The sequence below is a fragment of the Cyprinus carpio genome, chromosome B21 (genome assembly GCF_018340385.1).
Source record: "Cyprinus carpio isolate SPL01 chromosome B21, ASM1834038v1, whole genome shotgun sequence".
NCBI classification, from domain to species: domain Eukaryota; kingdom Metazoa; phylum Chordata; class Actinopteri; order Cypriniformes; family Cyprinidae; genus Cyprinus; species Cyprinus carpio.
The window spans coordinates 19,801,404-19,821,539 of NC_056617.1; the positions used below are offsets into that span (position 1 = coordinate 19,801,404).

The following is a 20,136-nucleotide window of genomic DNA, read 5'->3' on the forward strand; positions in this document are numbered from 1 at the left end:
TTTCTTTCAGGATATGCATTTTTATTTTATAATGTATTAGCATATTTTTTATACACAAATGTTATTAACATTAGAAACTGAAAGCTGTGAAGCTGATGTTCTTACATATACTGTATGTCAGAGTGATATTACAAATTGCAATGCAATTTTTTGTAGCATATTTATTTTGGATGTTTATTAATGCTTACATTCTATAATGATTAGTATTGGGGCCTGTTTCTGCCACTGAATAAAAATTAAAAGGTGATTGCAACTTTTCATCTCACAATTCATACTTTTTTCTCAGAATTGTGTGATATGAAGTTCTAAAGTCATAATTGTGAGATATGAACTCGCAATTGCAAGAAAAAAAAAAGTCAGAATTGAGGGATATAAACTCACAATTCTGACTTTTCTCAGAATTTTGAGATATGAACTTGCAAATGTGAGTTATAAAGTCCAGTTCTGAGAGAACAAAAATACTTTCTTACAACTTATATCTCACAATTCTGATTTTTTGAATTCATACCACGCAATGACTTTATAACTTTCAATTGCAAGCCAAATTGTGAGAAGAAAGATTACAGTTTTGAGAAAGAAAGTGACAATTACCGTTGTATATATATTCAATGGCAGAAACGGGCTTCTATACTCATTCAGGATATCTGCAGTAACTGAACAATTGGACATATTCCAAACAAAGGTAATTCTGGGAGATTTACAATTAAAGGAGTGAATACTGTCCAGTATTCTCTGTCAGTCCCAGGACTGATGTGAGTATTTTAGACAAGAAGATCATTCAAGAACAAAGAGACAACCCAAAGGGAACCACAAACATAACAGCTAAACAAATTAACAATTAATGAACAAATATTAACTGAAACATATGGCTATACAGTATACAGTATATACACACAAGAGAAAACAAGCAACTAAACAAGACACAGGTGAACATAATCAGAAACCATGGAAGCTAACAGAAACAGCAAATAAACACAGAAGGAGAATACCGAAACAATGGAAACAAAATGGAAATTATAGCCCCATTTTAGACAGTAATACCAGTAAATTGCCGTAAAATTACCGGAATAACTTTAATACAAAAACAAAAATACATATATACAAAACTGCACTGTTGACACAGGCAACGGCGTTCCGTCTTTTTTTTTTTGGTGAAGCACCATTCACACATCAGTTTCAACATACTGGTAAATTCTGCGAAACCATTAACCAGAAATGATCTCATACGGCTGCAGCTCCCGGAGTTGTGTTTGTAAACACGGAGGGGTGAACGCGATCTTTGTTTTTGTTAATGTTATCATTTTTGTGTCAAACGTTCACATTTGTGCAGCTGCTTTTGGCCCAGAGACATTGCATAACACAACTTCAAACTGAGGTTATGGCAATTTACCGGTGATTTTCCAGTAAAGTCTGCATGTGTGAAAGGGGCTTATGTCTGTAATACAGCAAATCATTAGATACAAATCAAACTATTATTAAGATTGACCTGTTAATAAAGTGGTGATATTTTTGATTTGAAAACAAGGGGGTTCATATATTTAATGTTTGTTTCTATATACTGTTTATTCTGATCAGCACTTTTTTAGAACTACAGGCCTGTCATTCTCTTTAAAAGTCACACCGATGAGCAATAGAGAGTTTAAGAGGTGGCAAAAGCCATACATGTTAACATTTCTGTGGACATGACATTGTTTGTCATTTTGAAACAGACCCCAAATACTTATCGAATATAATGAAATGTGTTAGCAATCAATAATTCCTATTTTCAGTTAATGTCCCCATTTTCTGTAACATAGACAGAAATGCTGCTTGGCCTGTTGCCATTAAATGCATTGGAGATGTGGGCTGTTCTCCAAATAAACTTAAGTGTTACTGTCACCTTTTTTTTCTGTATGGTATGCATCTGTAAGAAAAGGAATTTGGGCTGTGACAGTCCCTAAACATGTGCATCTGAAACGATACGAAACAGATAACAAGTGTTATCCTACAATTGTTGCTGACATGTCTGTTTTCTCCCGTGTTCGTTTTTATTTGCACCAGGATTAGGTTTTAACACATTAAAACAGTGTTTATGTATTGATTCATTTGTGCCAAACTTGTTTAAAACAGCCAATCCTCCACATTTCATGATCCAATTCCCTTCTCTTCTCAAAGCTGAGTGCTTATTCTCATTGGGACTAAGGGCTATGCATTCAAGCACTGGTTTTGTCTTTGTCAATCACACAAATGTCTGAAAGGTCTGCCCTTTCTGATTCCTTAGGAGTACACGATTGACATCTTCTTCGCCCAGACATGGTATGACAGGCGGTTGAAGTTCAACAGCACCATGAAGGTTCTGCGTCTCAACAGCAACATGGTAGGAAAAATCTGGATCCCTGACACGTTTTTCCGCAACTCTAAGAAGGCAGACGCCCACTGGATCACCACACCTAATCGCATGCTTCGGATATGGAACGACGGCCGTATACTTTACACTTTAAGGTAAATGCACTTTTTAATTGTGAATTGTCATGCATAAACCGGACGTACCCAGATAGCAAGCATTAAAACAATGCAAAGTCAAGGTTGAACGCAAATTATACTGAATTAGTTACGAAGTAATGTTGGTTTAATATCAGTTCTGCACTCTCAGATAATGTTGAAACAGTGTTACAGTTTCAGTAGTTGCTGATGTTAATTTTAGATTCTTGTTGATTTTGAATGATCATTGAAATTAACAAAAATAATCAACTGCAATGTAAAAAAAAAACAACAGTAGTGTCACTGAATCAACATTTTACTGCGATTCTAAATCACTGTTTTTTAAAAAAAAAAAACAGTGAAAGTGGGACCAGAAGGACCCTAGTCCTAATATACTATACTGTATATGTATAAATATTAATGCTGTCAAACGATTAATCACATACAAAATAAAAGTTTTTGTTTACATAGTATGTGTTCAATGTGTATATTTATTATGTATATATAAATACAAACACATGCATGCATATATTTAAGAAAAATGTTGATATATTAAATATATTTATATATAATATAAAATAAGAATATTAATATATAAATGTATAAACGTAAATATTTTCAAAATATATACTGTATGTGTGTGTGTGTGTGTGTGTGTGTGTGTGTGTATATATATATATATATATATATATATATATATATATACATACATAAACAATTACAATGCTTCAGGAGTCCAGTTCTACAGTATTATGAATGCAAGTGCCCAAAGTTACAAGCCTTAAAGATCTTTACATTAGACTACCGCCTCCTTGTTTATTTATTTATTTATTTTTGTTTGTTTGTTTTTGATGAAATGTCACCTGAGAGCAACTCCATTTAATCGTTAGTATGTTAAACCTTTGGTAGGTTTGCATAAAAAAAAATAATAACAATAATAATTCAAGGTTTGGGTGTGGTCAGATATTTCTTCTGTGTAGCTTACCTTTCATAATGATTACAAATTTGTTTAATAATTAAAATATTTACCAAAGTTTCATAATAATTTATATATATAGTCTTATTTGTCTGTTCACCAGACTCACTCTCTCTCACACACACACACACACACACACACATTGATCGTTGCCTTCGGAGGGCACTGTGAAGGGTTTATATAGTGTAATCATTATAAAAGCAGCCGATTCTCAGCTAAAAGTGCTGATTTTGAGCCATTAGCATAGGAAAATACCTCAACATTTTATGGACTAAAACCTGACTTTTTCTGTGAATAAATGTCACAAGGTGACGATCTTTAGGGGCGGAACCAAAATTCGGGAAGTTTGGTTCCGCCCGGAAGTGTTTCCGCCCGGACCGGGAAAAACAGAACACCGGAATTTCCGGTAGCGCCGTAAGAAGGAAAATCAGGGAATTCGATGCACCTGTGCCTAGTTAGGGACAGCGGTTGGTGATTGGAGGATACGCTGGACAAGGCAGTACTTAAGGCCAAGTTATTTCACAGTCTGGGCGCTCTTTCTGGTGTGTGTGAAGCACTGTGTTGTGCCCGTCTTGGTGCGCTGCTGGCGGCTGTCTAACTCTCTCTCTCCCTCAGGCTGGAATTGTATGATTGTGAAGACATCGCGAACCTTAAAGGTTGAGAAGTGAACGGATTATACGGCGAACTGAGACGACGTGAAAAAGGGGATTGGAAGCGGCATTGATGTGAGTACTAAGAGCCAGTCGAAAGTGCCCTGTATATTGACCTGGCATTGTGTAGATCTCTCCAGGAGGAGGAGGGCGGCCCTACCCCTAATATAGCGTGGTGGGAGAGCCGAAGGAATACTTATTGAAGTAGTCACAACGACGACATCACTAGCTAGGCCGCATATTCCATCGCCAGATCCGAACCAAGCGAAGTGAAGGAAGACGGGTGTCCTTTTCGTACACTGAGTGTGGTGGGTGAGTCTTCATGCTGTGAAAACCTATAATTTTGACGTGGTGCTGTATATTGCTGTGGGCTGCTGTGTATTGCCGTGTGTCCTGTCAGATAAACCCCCGCCTTCACGCACTTCGTCGCGGGAGGACAAGGAGACTGCTGGTCCTAGCCTAGTTCAGTACAGTATATGTTGTGAGCGTGCTTCAGATCTCCGGAGATAGCACAGTACACTGTGTCCAGCCCAGAGGTGAAAGCCATCCAAAGCAGAGTAACTGTGCTTTGCGTCCAAGTTGATACCTGTGGAGAGAAAAGGAGAGAGAGTGAATAACACGAGGAGGAACAGAGGAAACCTGTACTTACAGTACGCTGCGTTCAGCCCAGAGGTGAGAGCCATTCAAAGCAAACTAACTGTGCTATTGTGCCCAAGTTGATACCTGTGGAGAGAAAAGGAGAGAGAGTGAATAACACGAGGAGGAATAGAGCGAACCCTGTACTTACAGTACGCTGTGTCCAGCCCAGAGGTGAGAGCCATTCAAAGCAAACTAACTGTGCTATTGTGCCCAAGTTGATACCTGTGGAGAGAAAAGGAAAGAGAGAGTGAGTAACACAAGGAGAAACAGAGGAAACCTGTACTTACAGTACGCTGTGTTCAGCCCAGAGGTGAGAGCCATTCAAAGCAAACTAACTGTGCTAGTGTGCCCAAGTTGATGAGAGAGGGTCACACAGTGGAGTCAGATTGAATAACACGAGGAGGAATAGAGCGAACCCTGTACTTACAGTACGCTGTGTCCAGCCCAGAGGTGAGAGCCATTCAAAGCAAACTAACTGTGCTATTGTGCCCAAGTTGATACCTGTGGAGAGAAAAGGAGAGAGAGTGGGTAACACGAGGAGAGACCGAGGAAACCTGTACTTACGCCGCTGCCTGTGGAGAAAGAGAAAGCGAGTGAGCACCCAAGGAACGAACTGTGTGAACCAGTACTTACTGTGAGCTGTAATCAGCGAAGAGGTGAGAGCAAAACCAAGCTGAACTAACTGTGCCTGTGTGTCCCAGCCGTTGCCTGTGGAGAAAGAGAAAGAGAGTGAGCACCCAGAGAACGAACTGTGTGAACCAGTACTCACTGTGAGCTGCAATCAGCGAAGAGGTGAGAGCAAAACCAAGCCGAATTAACTGTGCCTTTGGTGTCCCAGCCGTTGCCTGTGGAGGAAGAGAAAGAGAGTGAGCACCCCGAGAACGAACTGTGTGAACCAGTACTTACCGTGAGCTGTATTCAGCGAAGAGGAGGAAGAAGGAGGGCGCTACGGATACCTAAGACTCAGGCCGGGGCCCGAGTCCCACGCCCCGGATCCCCGTGGCCCCCTTGCTCCCTGACCTCTTCCCGGCCATAGCCCATCTGGAGGGCCGAGTCAGAGTTTAGTTTTAATTGCCCTTTCCCTATTCCCCAAGTTATTTTTAAATATTTAAATAAAGATTGTTTTATCACTTACTTGTTCTCGTGTTGTTTGGCCATTGGGTTGGCTTTGGGGACCTCCTCGAGGTGGAAGTTGAGAAGGGGTGTGGCTTAGTCAAAGCATAGCCAGCCCCTGGGTGTGACAGATTTGGCGTAGTCGGCAGGGTCTCCACCTCGAGTTGAGTAACCAAGGTCGTCCAATGACCGACAACGCGGGGCCTTCAGCCCAACCCCGTGCCATGCCCGTTTTTATGGGGAGCCCCTGGATCCAAAAATATGGGGGGACAGAATCCGAGGTACGATTGTCTGAATGGAAGGCTCAACTAGAGTACCTGGCCGACCTACAGGGCCTTAGTGCAGCCCAGCGGCTTCAATTTGTGTTAAACTCCCTGGATGGAGAAGCGCGGCGAGAGGTGCATGCCGCCCCCGAAGCCGTTAGAGCCAACGCCCAAACCGTGTTCCAGTTCCTCACTGAACAGTATGGTGACCACACCCCCGTAGCTGTCCTTCGCTCCCAGTTCTTCAATTGTAAGCAGGGCCCCCGCCAACCGATTAGAGCTTTCGCCCTGAGGTTGCAAGAGCAATTCGCCCGACTACAGACCCGTCGGGACCACGGGTTGGGAGATGGAGAGACTCTATTGCGGGACCAGTTTCTTCTGGGGTTGAAGGAGGGTCCGGTGAGACAGAGCCTACGTATCCAGTTTCGAAGGGACCCGGGTCTTATGTTCGAAGATCTGAAGAAAGAGGCACTGGCCCTGGAAGGTGATGAGACTGAGGTGAGTGGTCCCCCAGTGTGTGCGGCCGTCAGTGAAGTAGCACCAGCACAACCCGGAGGCCCTGACTGGAAGCAAGCACTGAAGGCTGAACTTTTGAAAGATGTCCGCGATCAGATGTCTGAACTGTCTAAAGCCCTCGTAGGAGAATTGCGCCAAGGACGGGCGCGGGAGGAACCACGGCCGGCGCCCCGAGACCGAGTGTACTCAGAGGGAGGCCGAGAGCCGTTCAGGCGCCCGAACCACTTTAACCGGCCCCGTTTTGAATGGGACGAGCAAGGGCGACCTATCTGCAACCGCTGTGGCAAACCAGGTCACTATAGCCGCCAGTGTGGGCCCCGCAGGGCGTCAGAAGGGGGGTTTTAAGGTCGGCCGGCCACTGTGGGTCGTGTGGCCGGGACCCCTCGAGAAGACCCTGGAAGAGGATATGGCTCTAGGAGCCAGATGATTGGGCGTAGCCCCGTGGCGAAGGTGAGAGTGTGCGGCAAGGAGATTCAATGCCTGGTAGACACAGGCTCCCAAGTGACGTTATTTGCTGAGAGTTTATCCGAAGAAGTGTTTGGGAAACAAGGGGCACCAGGGGCGGAGGCCCCCTGGCTTACTCTGAAGGGCGCAAACGGCCTCGACATCCCATATATTGGCTACCGATTGACGGACCTAGAGGTTCACGGAGTGATGGTCCCCCAGAAAGGTGTGATTATCGTGCAAGACCATTGTCTGGGTGCACATCGAGCCCTGTTGGGCATGAATGTCCTCGCGTGATTGCTGGGAAGAGCTATTTCGGGCTAGGCCCGTATCGAAGATACCACCTGCAGAGAGGCCCAAGTGGGAGTGTGTGGTAGCTGACTGTCGAAGGGTGCAAATGAGCCAAGTCCGCAGAGAACAGGAAGAGGTAGGAAGAGTGATGTGTCGTTTTGCTTTGTCTGTCCCCGCAAAAAGTGAGGCTGTTGTGTGGGCGCGAGTACCGCCCCGAAGAGCGGGCCCAGAAGAGTGGGTGCTGGTGGAGCCCCATGTGGATTGTCCACAAGTGGAAGTGGCACGAGGACTAGCGACGGTCCGGCGGGGGAGAGTCCCCGTGAGGATACGGAATGTACACCCATACGCGGTGTTAACTACATCGGCACCAACGATTAGCCCGTCTGACAACGGTTACACCCCACCAAGTAAGGGAAGAGAGGGATATTAGTTTTCGTCAGGTGTGCCCCACTGTCATCGAGGTGGCCCTGACACAAGTAGACACCCCATGGGGTGGTATGGAGAGGAGTGTGCCGAGCCACCTGGCGGGTGAGTCATTACAAGGGGAGGATTTAGAGCAAGCACAGACACAGAAGTTACAGGCCCTCCTTCGGAGATGGCAGCATGTGTTCGCCACCCACGATGAAGACTACGGATGCACCCAGGTGGTACAACATCATATACCTACCGGGGATGCAGGGCCCAGCCGGGAGAGGTATCGCCCAATTCCGCCCACTTTGTATACCGAGGTACGTACACTCCTGCAAGGCATGCTGAAGCAAGGAGTTGTCAGGGAAAGCAGCAGCCCGTGGGCGGCCCCCATAGTGCTGGTGCAAAAGAAGACGGGGGCTTGGAGATTCTGCGTGGACTACCGTAAGCTGAACCTCGTGACTAAGAAAGACGCTTTCCCTTTGCCACGGATCGAAGATTCGCTTGCCAGCCTCACGCAGTCGGCATGGTACTCTACCTTAGATTTGGCCAGTGGCTACTGGCAGGTGCAGGTGGCCGAAGCAGACCGGGAGAAGACTGCCTTTACAACCCCGTTTGGACTATTTGAATGGGACCGGATGCCTTTCGGGCTCTGTAACGCTCCGGCCACCTTCCAGCGGCTGATGCAGCGGTGCTTGGGAGGTCAGTTAATGGACTCAGTATTAGTTTACCTGGATGATGTGATTGTCTACTCCCCAGATTTTGATTCACACCTGAGGCACCTCGAGGAAGTCTTTCGGGCCATGGAGAAGTACGGATTGAAACTACAGCCCAATAAGTGTCACTTACTACGGAGAGAAGTCAACTTTCTGGGCCACGTGGTCAGTGCGGCTGGAGTGTCCGTAGATCCTGGAAAGGTATTGGCCTGTGCGGCTGGTAAGAGAATGGCTGGAACAGGGCCGACGGCTGACGCCAGCGGAGAGGTTAGCCCAGACGGATACTGGGAGGAGGCTGCTGGGGCAATGGGACAGGCTGGAGCTGAGAGATGGCGTTCTGTGCAGAAGGGTCAGTGACACGAAGTTGGGCGAAGAAGTACGCCAGATCGTGGTACCCCGCAGATGAGGTAACGGCGTTAGTTTCGGCTTACCACAACCAGTTGGGGCACCAGGGACAGGAGAGGACCGTGTCCCTGCTTAGGAGATTCTTCTTTTGGCATACGGGCTAGAGGCATCGGTGCACGCCCTAATTCAAGCTTGCCCGAGATGCATATTGTTTAAGTCCAGACGGGAGGTCCGAGCGCCAATGGTACCCATCCATGCGAAGGCCCCCCTTCATATCATGGCTATGGACTTCTTGACACTGGGTCGACCACGAGATCGCTACCAGAACATCTTGGTAATAACGGATTTGTTTACAAAGTACGCTTGGGCTATCCCCACCCTCGACCAGACTGCAACCACCACCGCTACAGTTTTATGGCGGGCCGTCTTCCAGACGTTCATGATGCCCGGAGTTTCTGCACTCCGATCAAGGAGCCAACTTTGAGTCCAGGGTAATTAGAGAACTATGCCAGTTGTACGGTTGCACGAAAACTCACACCACTCCGTATCATCCTCAGGGGAACGGCGGCTGTGAGAGATTCAATCAGACCCTATTGGGGCTGCTGGGGACCTTGGACCAACAACGGCAGGACGATTGGGTGAGTGCCTTGCCAAACCTCCTACAGGCCTATAACAACAGTATACATAGTACTACGGGTTACGCCCCCACTTACCTGATGTTTGGCAGACACATACGAATGCCTACTGACCTGGTCCTAGGAGTGACAGCCGACCAAGAGGAAGCAAGTGTAACGGAGTGGGTGGGGCGCCATCACCAGCGCTTGCATTTCGCCTACGAGCAGGTGTCGAAAAGGATACAGACGGCAGGAGAGAAAAGTAAGCGGTTGTATGATCGGACTGCTAGAGAAGCCCCTCTACTGCCAGGAGAGAGGGTGTTGGTGAGAGATAATCGGCGGCAGGGGAAGGGGAAACTGAGTGACCGTTGGGAGGCCACCCCTTATGTAGTCTGCCGGCAGCAGAGGCCGGGACAGCCGGTCTATACCATCCGGCCAGAAGGGAAGTCAGGCCCCGACCGTGTGGTGCACCGGAACATGATTCGCCCATGCCCTAACTACCCCGTAGAAGAAGCCGTGGAAGAAGTCCCCACGGAACCTGTACCAGCGGCCCCCTGGATTGAAGGTTGGGCTGTGGTACCAGGGAGACCCGTGGTGGCACCACCCCCGATCGCCCCCCGAGAGAACCACAAGCAGCCCCTGAACAAGCTGAGCCCGATTCACCAGTGGGACGATCCCAGCGAGAGAACCGAGGCCGACCCCCTGCCCGCTATGGGGAGTGGACAGCCCGAGGACGTTCTAGGGACTAGAACGGATTGGCGGGGGAGGATGTCACAAGGTGACGATCTTTAGGGGCGGAACCAAAATTCGGGAAGTTTGGTTCCGCCCGGAAGTGTTTCCGCCCGGACCGGAAAAACAGAACACCGGAATTTCCGGTAGCGCCGTAAGAAGGAAAATCAGGGAATTCGATGCACCTGTGCCTAGTTAGGGACAGCGGTTGGTGATTGGAGGATACGCTGGACAAGGCAGTACTTAAGGCCAAGTTATTTCACAGTCTGGGCGCTCTTTCTGGTGTGTGTGAAGCACTGTGTTGTGCCCGTCTTGGTGCGCTGCTGGCGGCTGTCTAACTCTCTCTCTCCCTCAGGCTGGAATTGTATGATTGTGAAGACATCGCGAACCTTAAAGGTTGAGAAGTGAACGGATTATACGGTGAACTGAGACGACGTGAAAAAGGGGATTGGAAGCGGCATTGATGTAAGTACTAAGAGCCAGTCGAAAGTGCCCTGTATATTGACCTGGCGTTGTGTAGATCTCTCCAGGAGGAGGAGGGCGGCCCTACCCCTAATATAGCGTGGTGGGAGAGCCGAAGGAATACTTATTGAAGTAGTCACAACGACGACATCACTAGCTAGGCCGCATATTCCATCGCCAGATCCGAACCAAGCGAAGTGAAGGAAGACGGGTGTCCTTTTCGTACACTGAGTGTGGTGGGTGAGTCTTCATGCTGTGAAAACCTATAATTTTGACGTGGTGCTGTATATTGCTGTGGGCTGCTGTGTATTGCCGTGTGTCCCTGTCAGATAAACCCCCGCCTTCACGCACTTCGTCGCGGGAGGACAAGGAGACTGCTGGTCCTAGCCTAGTTCAGTACAGTATATGTTGTGAGCGTGCTTCAGATCTCCGGAGATAGCATAGTACGCTGTGTCCAGCCCAGAGGTGAAAGCCATCCAAAGCAGAGTAACTGTGCTTTGCGTCCAAGTTGATACCTGTGGAGAGAAAAGGAAAGAGAGAGTGAGTAACACAAGGAGAAACAGAGGAAACCTGTACTTACAGTACGCTGTGTTCAGCCCAGAGGTGAGAGCCATTCAAAGCAAACTAACTGTGCTATTGTGCCCAAGTTGATACCTGTGGAGAGAAAAGGAGAGAGAGTGAATAACACGAGGAGGAATAGAGCGAACCCTGTACTTACAGTACGCTGTGTCCAGCCCAGAGGTGAGAGCCATTCAAAGCAAACTAACTGTGCTATTGTGCCCAAGTTGATACCTGTGGAGAGAAAAGGAAAGAGAGAGTGAGTAACACAAGGAGAAACAGAGGAAACCTGTACTTACAGTACGCTGCGTTCAGCCCAGAGGTGAGAGCCATTCAAAGCAAACTAACTGTGCTAGTGTGCCCAAGTTGATGCCCTGTGGAGAGAAAAGGAGAGAGAGTGAATAACACGAGGAGGAATAGAGCGAACCCTGTACTTACAGTACGCTGTGTCCAGCCCAGAGGTGAGAGCCATTCAAAGCAAACTAACTGTGCTATTGTGCCCAAGTTGATACCTGTGGAGAGAAAAGGAGAGAGAGTGGGTAACACGAGGAGAGACCGAGGAAACCTGTACTTACGCCGCTGCCTGTGGAGAAAGAGAAAGCGAGTGAGCACCCAAGGAACGAACTGTGTGAACCAGTACTTACTGTGAGCTGTAATCAGCGAAGAGGTGAGAGCAAAACCAAGCTGAACTAACTGTGCCTGTGTGTCCCAGCCGTTGCCTGTGGAGAAAGAGAAAGAGAGTGAGCACCCAGAGAACGAACTGTGTGAACCAGTACTTACCTGTGAGCTGCAATCAGCGAAGAGGTGAGAGCAAAACCAAGCCGAATTAACTGTGCCTTTGTGTCCCAGCCGTTGCCTGTGGAGGAAGAGAAAGAGTGAGTGAGCACCCCGAGAACGAAACTGTGTGAACCAGTACTTACCGTGAGCTGTATTCAGCGAAGAGGAGGAAGAAGGAGGGCGCTACGGATACCTAAGACTCAGGCCGGGGCCCGAGTCCCACGCCCCGGATCCCCGTGGCCCCCTTTCTCCCTGACCTCTTCCCGGCCATAGCCCATCTGGAGGGCCGAGTCAGAGTTTAGTTTTAATTGCCCTTTCCCTATTCCCCAAGTTATTTTTAAATATTTAAATAAAGATTGTTTTATCACTTACTTGTTCTCGTGTTGTTTGGCCATTGGGTTGGCTTTTGGGACCTCCTCGAGGTGGAAGTTGAGAAGGGGTGTGGCTTAGTCAAAGCATAGCCAGCCCCTGGGTGTGACATAAACACATTTACGTAACATTGGTGACTGCATTTGTTTTCAGTAACCAAATGCAACCTTAACGAGGATCCCTCGTTGAATGTACTTGATGTCAGCTGCTCTTTCTAATGTTTCGTCAAAGGAATGTCATGAAATACTGATTCTGACCACCTTCTGTTTTCTTATTTTTTAAACAACATCAAAAGATGTCCTTGCACTGCTCTCTTGACGTTCATAAATGGTCAAAAATAGTATTGTAATTTTTAATTTACATTATACATTTTACATAAAACACAATGCTATAATTTAAAATAGGATAGTAGCTTTACAGAAGTCACTGTCTTCTCCCATGTGTGCCTTTTCATCAGATTTTCAATGCTGATCCAACATGCTTTAAACATGATAATGTCATTCTTAAACAAAATTATGGTTTGGATGAGAACTGAACATTGCCTTGCTATCTGGGTAGCTTTTGTTGGGTACCATTGATAAAACACTTCACAGCTGATCACGGTTTGATGTTCTTTCTTACTTGTTTAATTGATTCACTATGCAACTCTAGTCTGATTAATTGCTTTCAGGAAGAATTCATCCAGTTATAACAATTATGATGCATGTCTGCAGCTGATAGCATTTGATTTGTCAGTCGTTTCATTATTGTGCTGCTGTATGTGCATCAGCGTATTCTAGCGCCATCCATATAAATGAGGGGTGAGCTAATGAAAGGGCTTATAAAAAGAACTGTAATTAAGGAAATTTCTGTCTGTAGGTTGACCATTGATGCAGAGTGCCAGCTTAAACTGAATAACTTTCCGATGGATGAACATTCATGTCCCCTGGAGTTCTCAAGCTGTAAGTCTGGCCATACGCCCTACATGCAAATCCATCCACATCTCTTCCATTCTTTATTGCTTTTTCTCTACAGTTTTCTACACCTCATGTCTGCCTCCACACTCAGATGCAGCTGAGAGCATAGAAACCATTTTTAGGATGCTAATACAGACATTGCACTTCTATTTTCATCCTGAAATACGAAGGACAGATAATGAGGAGAGTGAAAATTTGGCCTAATGTGGAGAGACGTGTCTTCACATGCTCACATGAGCAAGCTGTGCCAGGAAGAAACCACTGCCATGGAATTCTTCCTGTCTTTTGACTTTGGAGACGATGTGGGGAAATGGTTTATGATGGTAATAATGAAGCAGCAGATGTACCGTGGACAGTCTAATGGGATAGCATCATCTGTAGTTTCAAAAGAAATGAAAAAACAGAGTGGTTTTGTGTTATTTTATGAGAGTTTCAAATTGTTCTTGTAGATTATCAGTGGGAAGAAGCTAGTGAGCTTGTGTCTCCTCGTGCTTTGAAAACCACACTTCTTTCTCAACCCACATGGACTGACAGTGAGTTTGTGGAAAAGAACTTAAGGTATCAATCCTTTGATGTCTTGAAGTTCTGCAGCTGTTTAATAAAGGAATACACAGTTAGGGCACTAAACAGGCTATTTCTGAAAAAATAAAAATAAAAAATAATAATAAAATAAATAAAACATATAATAAATAAATCATATAATGTATATATGTGTGTGTGTGTGTGTATGTATATATATATATATATAAGTGCTGTCAATCTATTTAAAAAAATTCATTTTTTCTGCAATTATTAGCAAGTAATCGCGATTAATCCCACCTAACATTTAAGTTTTGAAATATACTTTTATATTGCAATAATTTCACAGCCAATCTTCAAATTAATGTACACACAACATAAAGACAGTATATTTTTAATATTTGTTTAATGGCATCTTTTTTTTATTACTGAAGGCCAGTGTCACTGATACCAGTACTACTGACGTCTCTATAAAATTGTTTTTCCCCCTAATATTTAACCATTGACAATAGCCATTGAACGTGACAGTATAAATGAGAGCTATCAATTTTAACATTTATTAGACTTTAAAAAATAATTTCTAATTTAAATGAACTTAAAACAATCTTCACATAAACCCATTACAATAAATGTCATATTTACCTACCTGTGCCCTTCAGCAGAAATATACAGAAATTGAATAAAGTGATCAAACACTAAATTCTAAATGAAATATAGATGAATCCTTAATGCAATTAAAGTTATTGCTTTCATCTTCTTTTCAATCTTCTAGATTATTTTGCTGCTATTACTTTAAGAGCTGCCGCTGCTGAATGTGACACGGATCTGACACACATCGCATTTTCTCTCAACTCTCTTTGTCTTTTCTGACCCACTTCAGGTCTGAAAGTCTCTACTAATGAACTGAAAGGTGAATCGGGTGTGTTAGATGAGGGAGACAGCGCTGGGCTGCTCCAGGACAGTTTTGAAAACCATTTCAGATACATGTTCTTAAATGTGACTCATATATAATATATTACATGCATGCACAGTTTTAAGGCAGCTTTAATCGCCTTTTTGGTAACTTCATGACTTAACTAACCACAGCATTGCTTTCACGTATAGTTTATTTTGCGCTTTGATATGAAATGATAAAAGCTAGAGCACGCGCTGTAGCTTTTGTGCGTGCAATTGAAGAACACGCGCTGCAAGCACAGTAATGTCTTCGCTCTCGTTGGAGCACACGTCTGAAACATCTCCGGTTTGATGTGCTCGTAAAGATGTTCTACGACTAAATAAATGCACTTCTTGTCAAGAAAAAGCAGACAGAGGCAGCAGTTGTGAGTGGGGTGGCCAAACCTAGCCCTGCCCCTGCGTTAACTGCGTTAAATATTTTTAACACGTTTTAACACTGAAAAAATGTATTGCCTGCATAAACATGCTAATTTTGACAGGCCAAATATATATATGTGCTACAATTCAGTGCTACATTCATTTTTATTGCCTTTAAAGGGTTTGTTCCCCCAAAAATTAAAATTAGCCTATGATTTACCTACCCTCAGGGCATACTAGGTGTATATGAATTATAAAAATAGCAAATTTTTATACCTTGTCCTTGTGGGGACATTTTTTTATTTATTTATTTTTTATTTTTTTTACTATGCCAGTTACAACTAATTCCAGAAATGATGAGGAAGAAGGTGATTGAACTACATCAGTCTGAGAAGGGTTACAAAGCTGTTTCAAAGGCTCTTGGACTCCAGAGAAGCACAGTGAGAGCCATTATCTCCAAATAGAAAAACTAGCTGTAGAAATCATTCCAGAAGTGTCCGAACTTCCAAAATGTTGTCCAAGAGCATAGTGGGGACTCATCCAGAAGTCACAAAAGACCCAGAGACAACATGGAAGACTACTGATTCATTCTGTCAGTTGAGGCTTTAGTGGATCTGGCTTATGCAGCAAGACAATGAGCCAAAGTAATTGAGATGTGGTGGCAAGACCTTACATTGGCAGTTCATGCTCAAATACCACCCAATGTGCTGAACTAAAGCAGTTCTGCAGAAAGATTGGGCCGAAAAGCACTGTGAAAAACAGAAGCATTTTGACCCATTTCGTTGCAATTATTGCTGCTAAAGAAATTATTGTGCCCTCCAAAAGTTTGCGCTCTGCAAGTAAACGACGCCTTGTGGTGCCATCCCATTCGAACAGCTGAGTCTTTACTCATTTTCAAAAAACATTTAAAGACTCAACTTTTCACCAGCACTTAACCAACTAATACTAGCACTTACCTTTTATTTTCTTGTCTAGCATAAAAAACCCGGGCTACGTGTTCTGTACTAGACTAACTGAGACTTGTCATGGCACCTGTATACTGTTGTTGTTCTCTTGTTGGTCTGATTGCTTCTATTGTTCTCATTTGTAAGTGGCTTTGGATAAAAGCATCTGCTAAATGATTAAATGCAAATGCAAACAAACTAAAGGTGGCACAACCAGATTTTAAGTTTCAGGGGGCAATTACTTTTTCACATGGGTGATCAAATTGCTTTAAAAAATGTATTTAATCATGTTATGTTGTATTTCATTTGTTAATCTAAAATATTTAGTATACACAAAAGCAAAATAAATGAGGATGTGGCATGTACACTGTGTGTATATATAAATAGATACTGTATAGATATATTCACAAACCTAGCCTTCACTACATTTTTTGCTGCAATGGTACAGATCACTACTGCTTCTGGGCATCAGCTTGCATAGTCTAGCAGAGTGATGCCCCTGTGCTGAGTCGTCTAATGGCTTGATAAAGTCCATACAAATTCACTTGAATGGGACCTCAATCAAGGGGAAAGGACACAATGGTGCTTTTGAGGTAATGGGGCTTTTTTGTGTTCACGGGAAGTTGCCACCATCTGTGATCTTTACTGCAAATGCCTGGTCAGTAAAATCCTGTCATAGGATTATGGAGAGCTGCCATGAATGACACTTCTAAAGGCTCTGTGGTGATAACAACTAGGTCATGTTGTCTTTTGTATTCATTCTTCGGGTCACGTGAGGTTATTAATATTTGCAAAACCAGGGGTTGTCCATCTATTACTTGGACCTTTTTTTTATTTTATTTTTTTTACATTTTATCCCCTTTTTTTATCTCACCCTTCCCAGCCCGAGCTGCACCCTCATGCCTCTGTCTTCTGTCCCCTGAGAAGCATTCACACACATGTTCCCTGATAATTGCGAAAACACAGGCCAGTTCATCCACCAAATTAGCAGATGCCTGAAGTGAGGTTTTGACCCCTGAATCATGGTGGTCACTTGGGGTCAGTATACTGCTTCCCTGTGCACGCCCTCCTTGCGGCTATTACCCAATACCCCTGCTGCACTCACTGGTATTTAGTACTGCCTGGCAGTTTCCACTTTTATAATGGGGCATTGGTCTTTGCTTCACAATCACCCTGCAACATCATGAAGGTCAGTGTGATGGCAGGGAGAGAAAGTAAGGGAAACAGGCTATGCTTGATGCATTTACTACCCCACTGGGTGATGGTCAGTAATGTTTCCTCTAAGCTACATGCATGTGTGGCTGTGCACTTCTTATGTGGCCACATAGAAAAAAAATAAAAAGCATATGCAGAAGCAGGCAGAATGCTAGAGCTAATGAGCCATAACTAACCAAAATAACCATAATTTTTACCCTTCTGGTCAAATATTGCGCTACTAACATCATTAACAGCTTTAACTTATCAATGCTGGCAAATGACGGTATAAGTATAAGGTATAAATGGGATAATGCTTGGCTAGCCTGGTAATACCAAACTCTGCTACTTCGCTTTGCTTCGTACAGTAGATAGAGCCTGGAAGAGCATAATTGACAAGCGTTTACTTTCTCGTGGGGGGGAGGGGGTGCTTGTCTGAAGTTTAAAATCATTGTTGTACCCGTAAGCCAATCACATAACGTTTGGATATGACGTGTGTTATAAATGAACTTGTTGAAGTTAATAACCAAACCCGTGTATGCAAACTCACTATTTGTATGTGAAGTGTGCCTCGTCAACGACAATGGCGACAAGGTTGTCTTGGTATAGGGTTGATGCCAACATAGCTCTCCATTTTGGATTGAGAATCCAGGATTCGGGGCTACCAAAAATAAGGCTGAAATTCCCCTCCATGATTTCTCGATCATTGTGCATGCCAAGCTGTGCAGCACACAGACCAAGTTTTGCTGCCTCCTTAACCTGATCCTCCATGAGAGCCACCAACGGGGACACAATAACAATTATTGTTTTCCTGGACTTTGGCCTCCCCAGTTTCTCACTGACGATCAGTAACAGTTGATAAATAAAACTTTTCCCAAAACCTGTCAGGAGTAGGGCCACAACATCACCTCGATTCAAAATGAGAAACAAACACTCTTCTTGTTTGGGATTCAGTTGGCAAAGGCCGGGAATTTTCACCACAACAGAGCGAATAGCATCCCGTGTCTCCATGTCCACTGTCGTTTTCGAATTTCCTAACCTAAAATACAATCTTAAATTCGCTTAGCATCTACGTTACGGCTCTCAGCCCGCCCTCTATTCGTTGATTGGACGGCTGGTGCAGAGCCGGAGAAAATCTGGGAGCTGGTTTGCTACCTCAGACTGAGTACAGAAGCAAACTGTAATTGAGCGGAGGTACGAAGTCTGACGTAGTCAGGCTAATGCTTGGCTAGTTGTGCATTAAACAATTTTAATTTAATTTAAGTTTAGCCTCTTCAGTGGTCTTGTGTATCTAGGCTAGTATTGTTTACATAGCATAGCTATCTGAGGATAGCTGTGGTCTTAACTTGGGTGGGGTGTTCCCCTTGATCTAATTGGTTCTCCCCATTTCTACCAGATTATTTGAACAGCCCGTGGTGACAGTGATCAGTTAATAACCAAACCTGTGTATGCAATCTCACCATTTGTATGTGACGTGTGTCTCGTCAATGACAATGGCGACGAGGTTGTCTTGGTATAGGGTTGATGCCAACATAGCTCTCCATTTTGGATTGAGAATCCAAGATTCGGGGCTACCAAAAATAAGGCTGAAATTCCCCTTCATGATTTCTCGATCATTGTGCACACCAAGCTGTGCAGCACACAGACCAAGTTTTGCTGCCTCCTTAACCTGATCCTCCATGAGAGCAACCAAGGGGGACACAATCACAATTATCGCCTTTCCTGGACTTTGGCCTCCCCAGTTTCTTAGCATAGCTATCTGAGGATAGCTGTGGTCTTAACTTGGTTGGGGTGTTCCCCTTGATCTAATTGGTTCTCCCCATTTCTACCAGATTATTTGAACAGCCCGTGGTGACAGTGGCCTGGCCCCTTTCTGAGGAAAGGTTTTGCGTATGCCTTTTGCATTTTTGGTGCTCTCCCACCAGGTGGACAGGCACATGCCTCGGCATGGCATAGTTGGATTTCATTCCCCAATGTGCCCCCTGGGGGGGAGGCAGCATGGAGTTCCCTAAAAGGCGAACATCTCGGGTTACGCATGTAATCATGGTTCCCCAAAAAGGAATGAAATGCTGTGCCCCGTTGCCATTGCTTCGGTCTGCCTGTTTACGTCTCCTCCAGACAGCTAAGTTGGTGACATATTCAGCAGGTGCCCTTTTATATTTCCAGGCACCCCACCTATGAAGTTATGGGCCATGTGCACCAATAGGATTGGCATTGTTTCACACATGCTACAGACATTGGTCATGCTGGCGGCATTTCCCATTCTAGGGGGCACAGCGTCTCGATCTCTCTCGGAACCACAGTTACATGCGTAACCCGAGATGTTTTTGTTTACTTATGCCATGGTCTGTCTGAATACTCGATTCTGATTGGCTGGCAGGTGTTGATTAAATTAATTTAACTGCACAGGTAGTTCCAGGTCAGTTTAATCACATTCTATATTAATGCGCTTCCTATAAACATTGGTAACCATAGTAACATGCAGTTACAGTTGAATAGTAATACAGAGTGAGACAGTTTCAGTAAACATATCCAATTTACTTAGCTGGGCTAAATGGATGATTTTCACGTGTCATTTAGCTTATATGTTCATTATGGCAATTTTGATAAATGGGCAGAGGCACAAGATGAACTGAAAACAGTACAAGGAAATAACAGCAGCAGAGCTGAAGCAGATTGAAGACGACAAGGATGAGGTTAATACAAAAAAGACTACTAAATGGGCAATTACCACATTCAAAGACTTTTTGTATCAGAAGAAAAAAAATGATGCTGTTGAGACTTACTCGGCTTTTGAACTTAATGAAACATTGCGAGAATTTTATGCCTCTGTTCAGACTACTACCGGCTGTGAATACAGTGTTGCAAGCCTGAAGTGTATC

At 44.5% G+C, this 20,136-nt stretch overlaps 1 protein-coding gene across 4 annotated transcripts in view; it reads left to right on the forward strand.

The window, feature by feature from the left end:
• Positions 1-20,136, forward strand: part of LOC109046927 (gamma-aminobutyric acid receptor subunit gamma-2-like) — a 64,827-nt gene that overhangs the window by 14,987 nt on the left and 29,704 nt on the right. For all 4 annotated transcript variants that reach the window (XM_042747926.1, XM_042747927.1, XM_042747928.1 and 1 more), the window contains exons 4-5: positions 2,261-2,481; positions 13,189-13,271. In XM_042747926.1, coding sequence (XP_042603860.1) covers positions 2,261-2,481; positions 13,189-13,271 — 304 coding nt within the window. The remainder of the gene's footprint in view (positions 1-2,260; positions 2,482-13,188; positions 13,272-20,136) is intronic.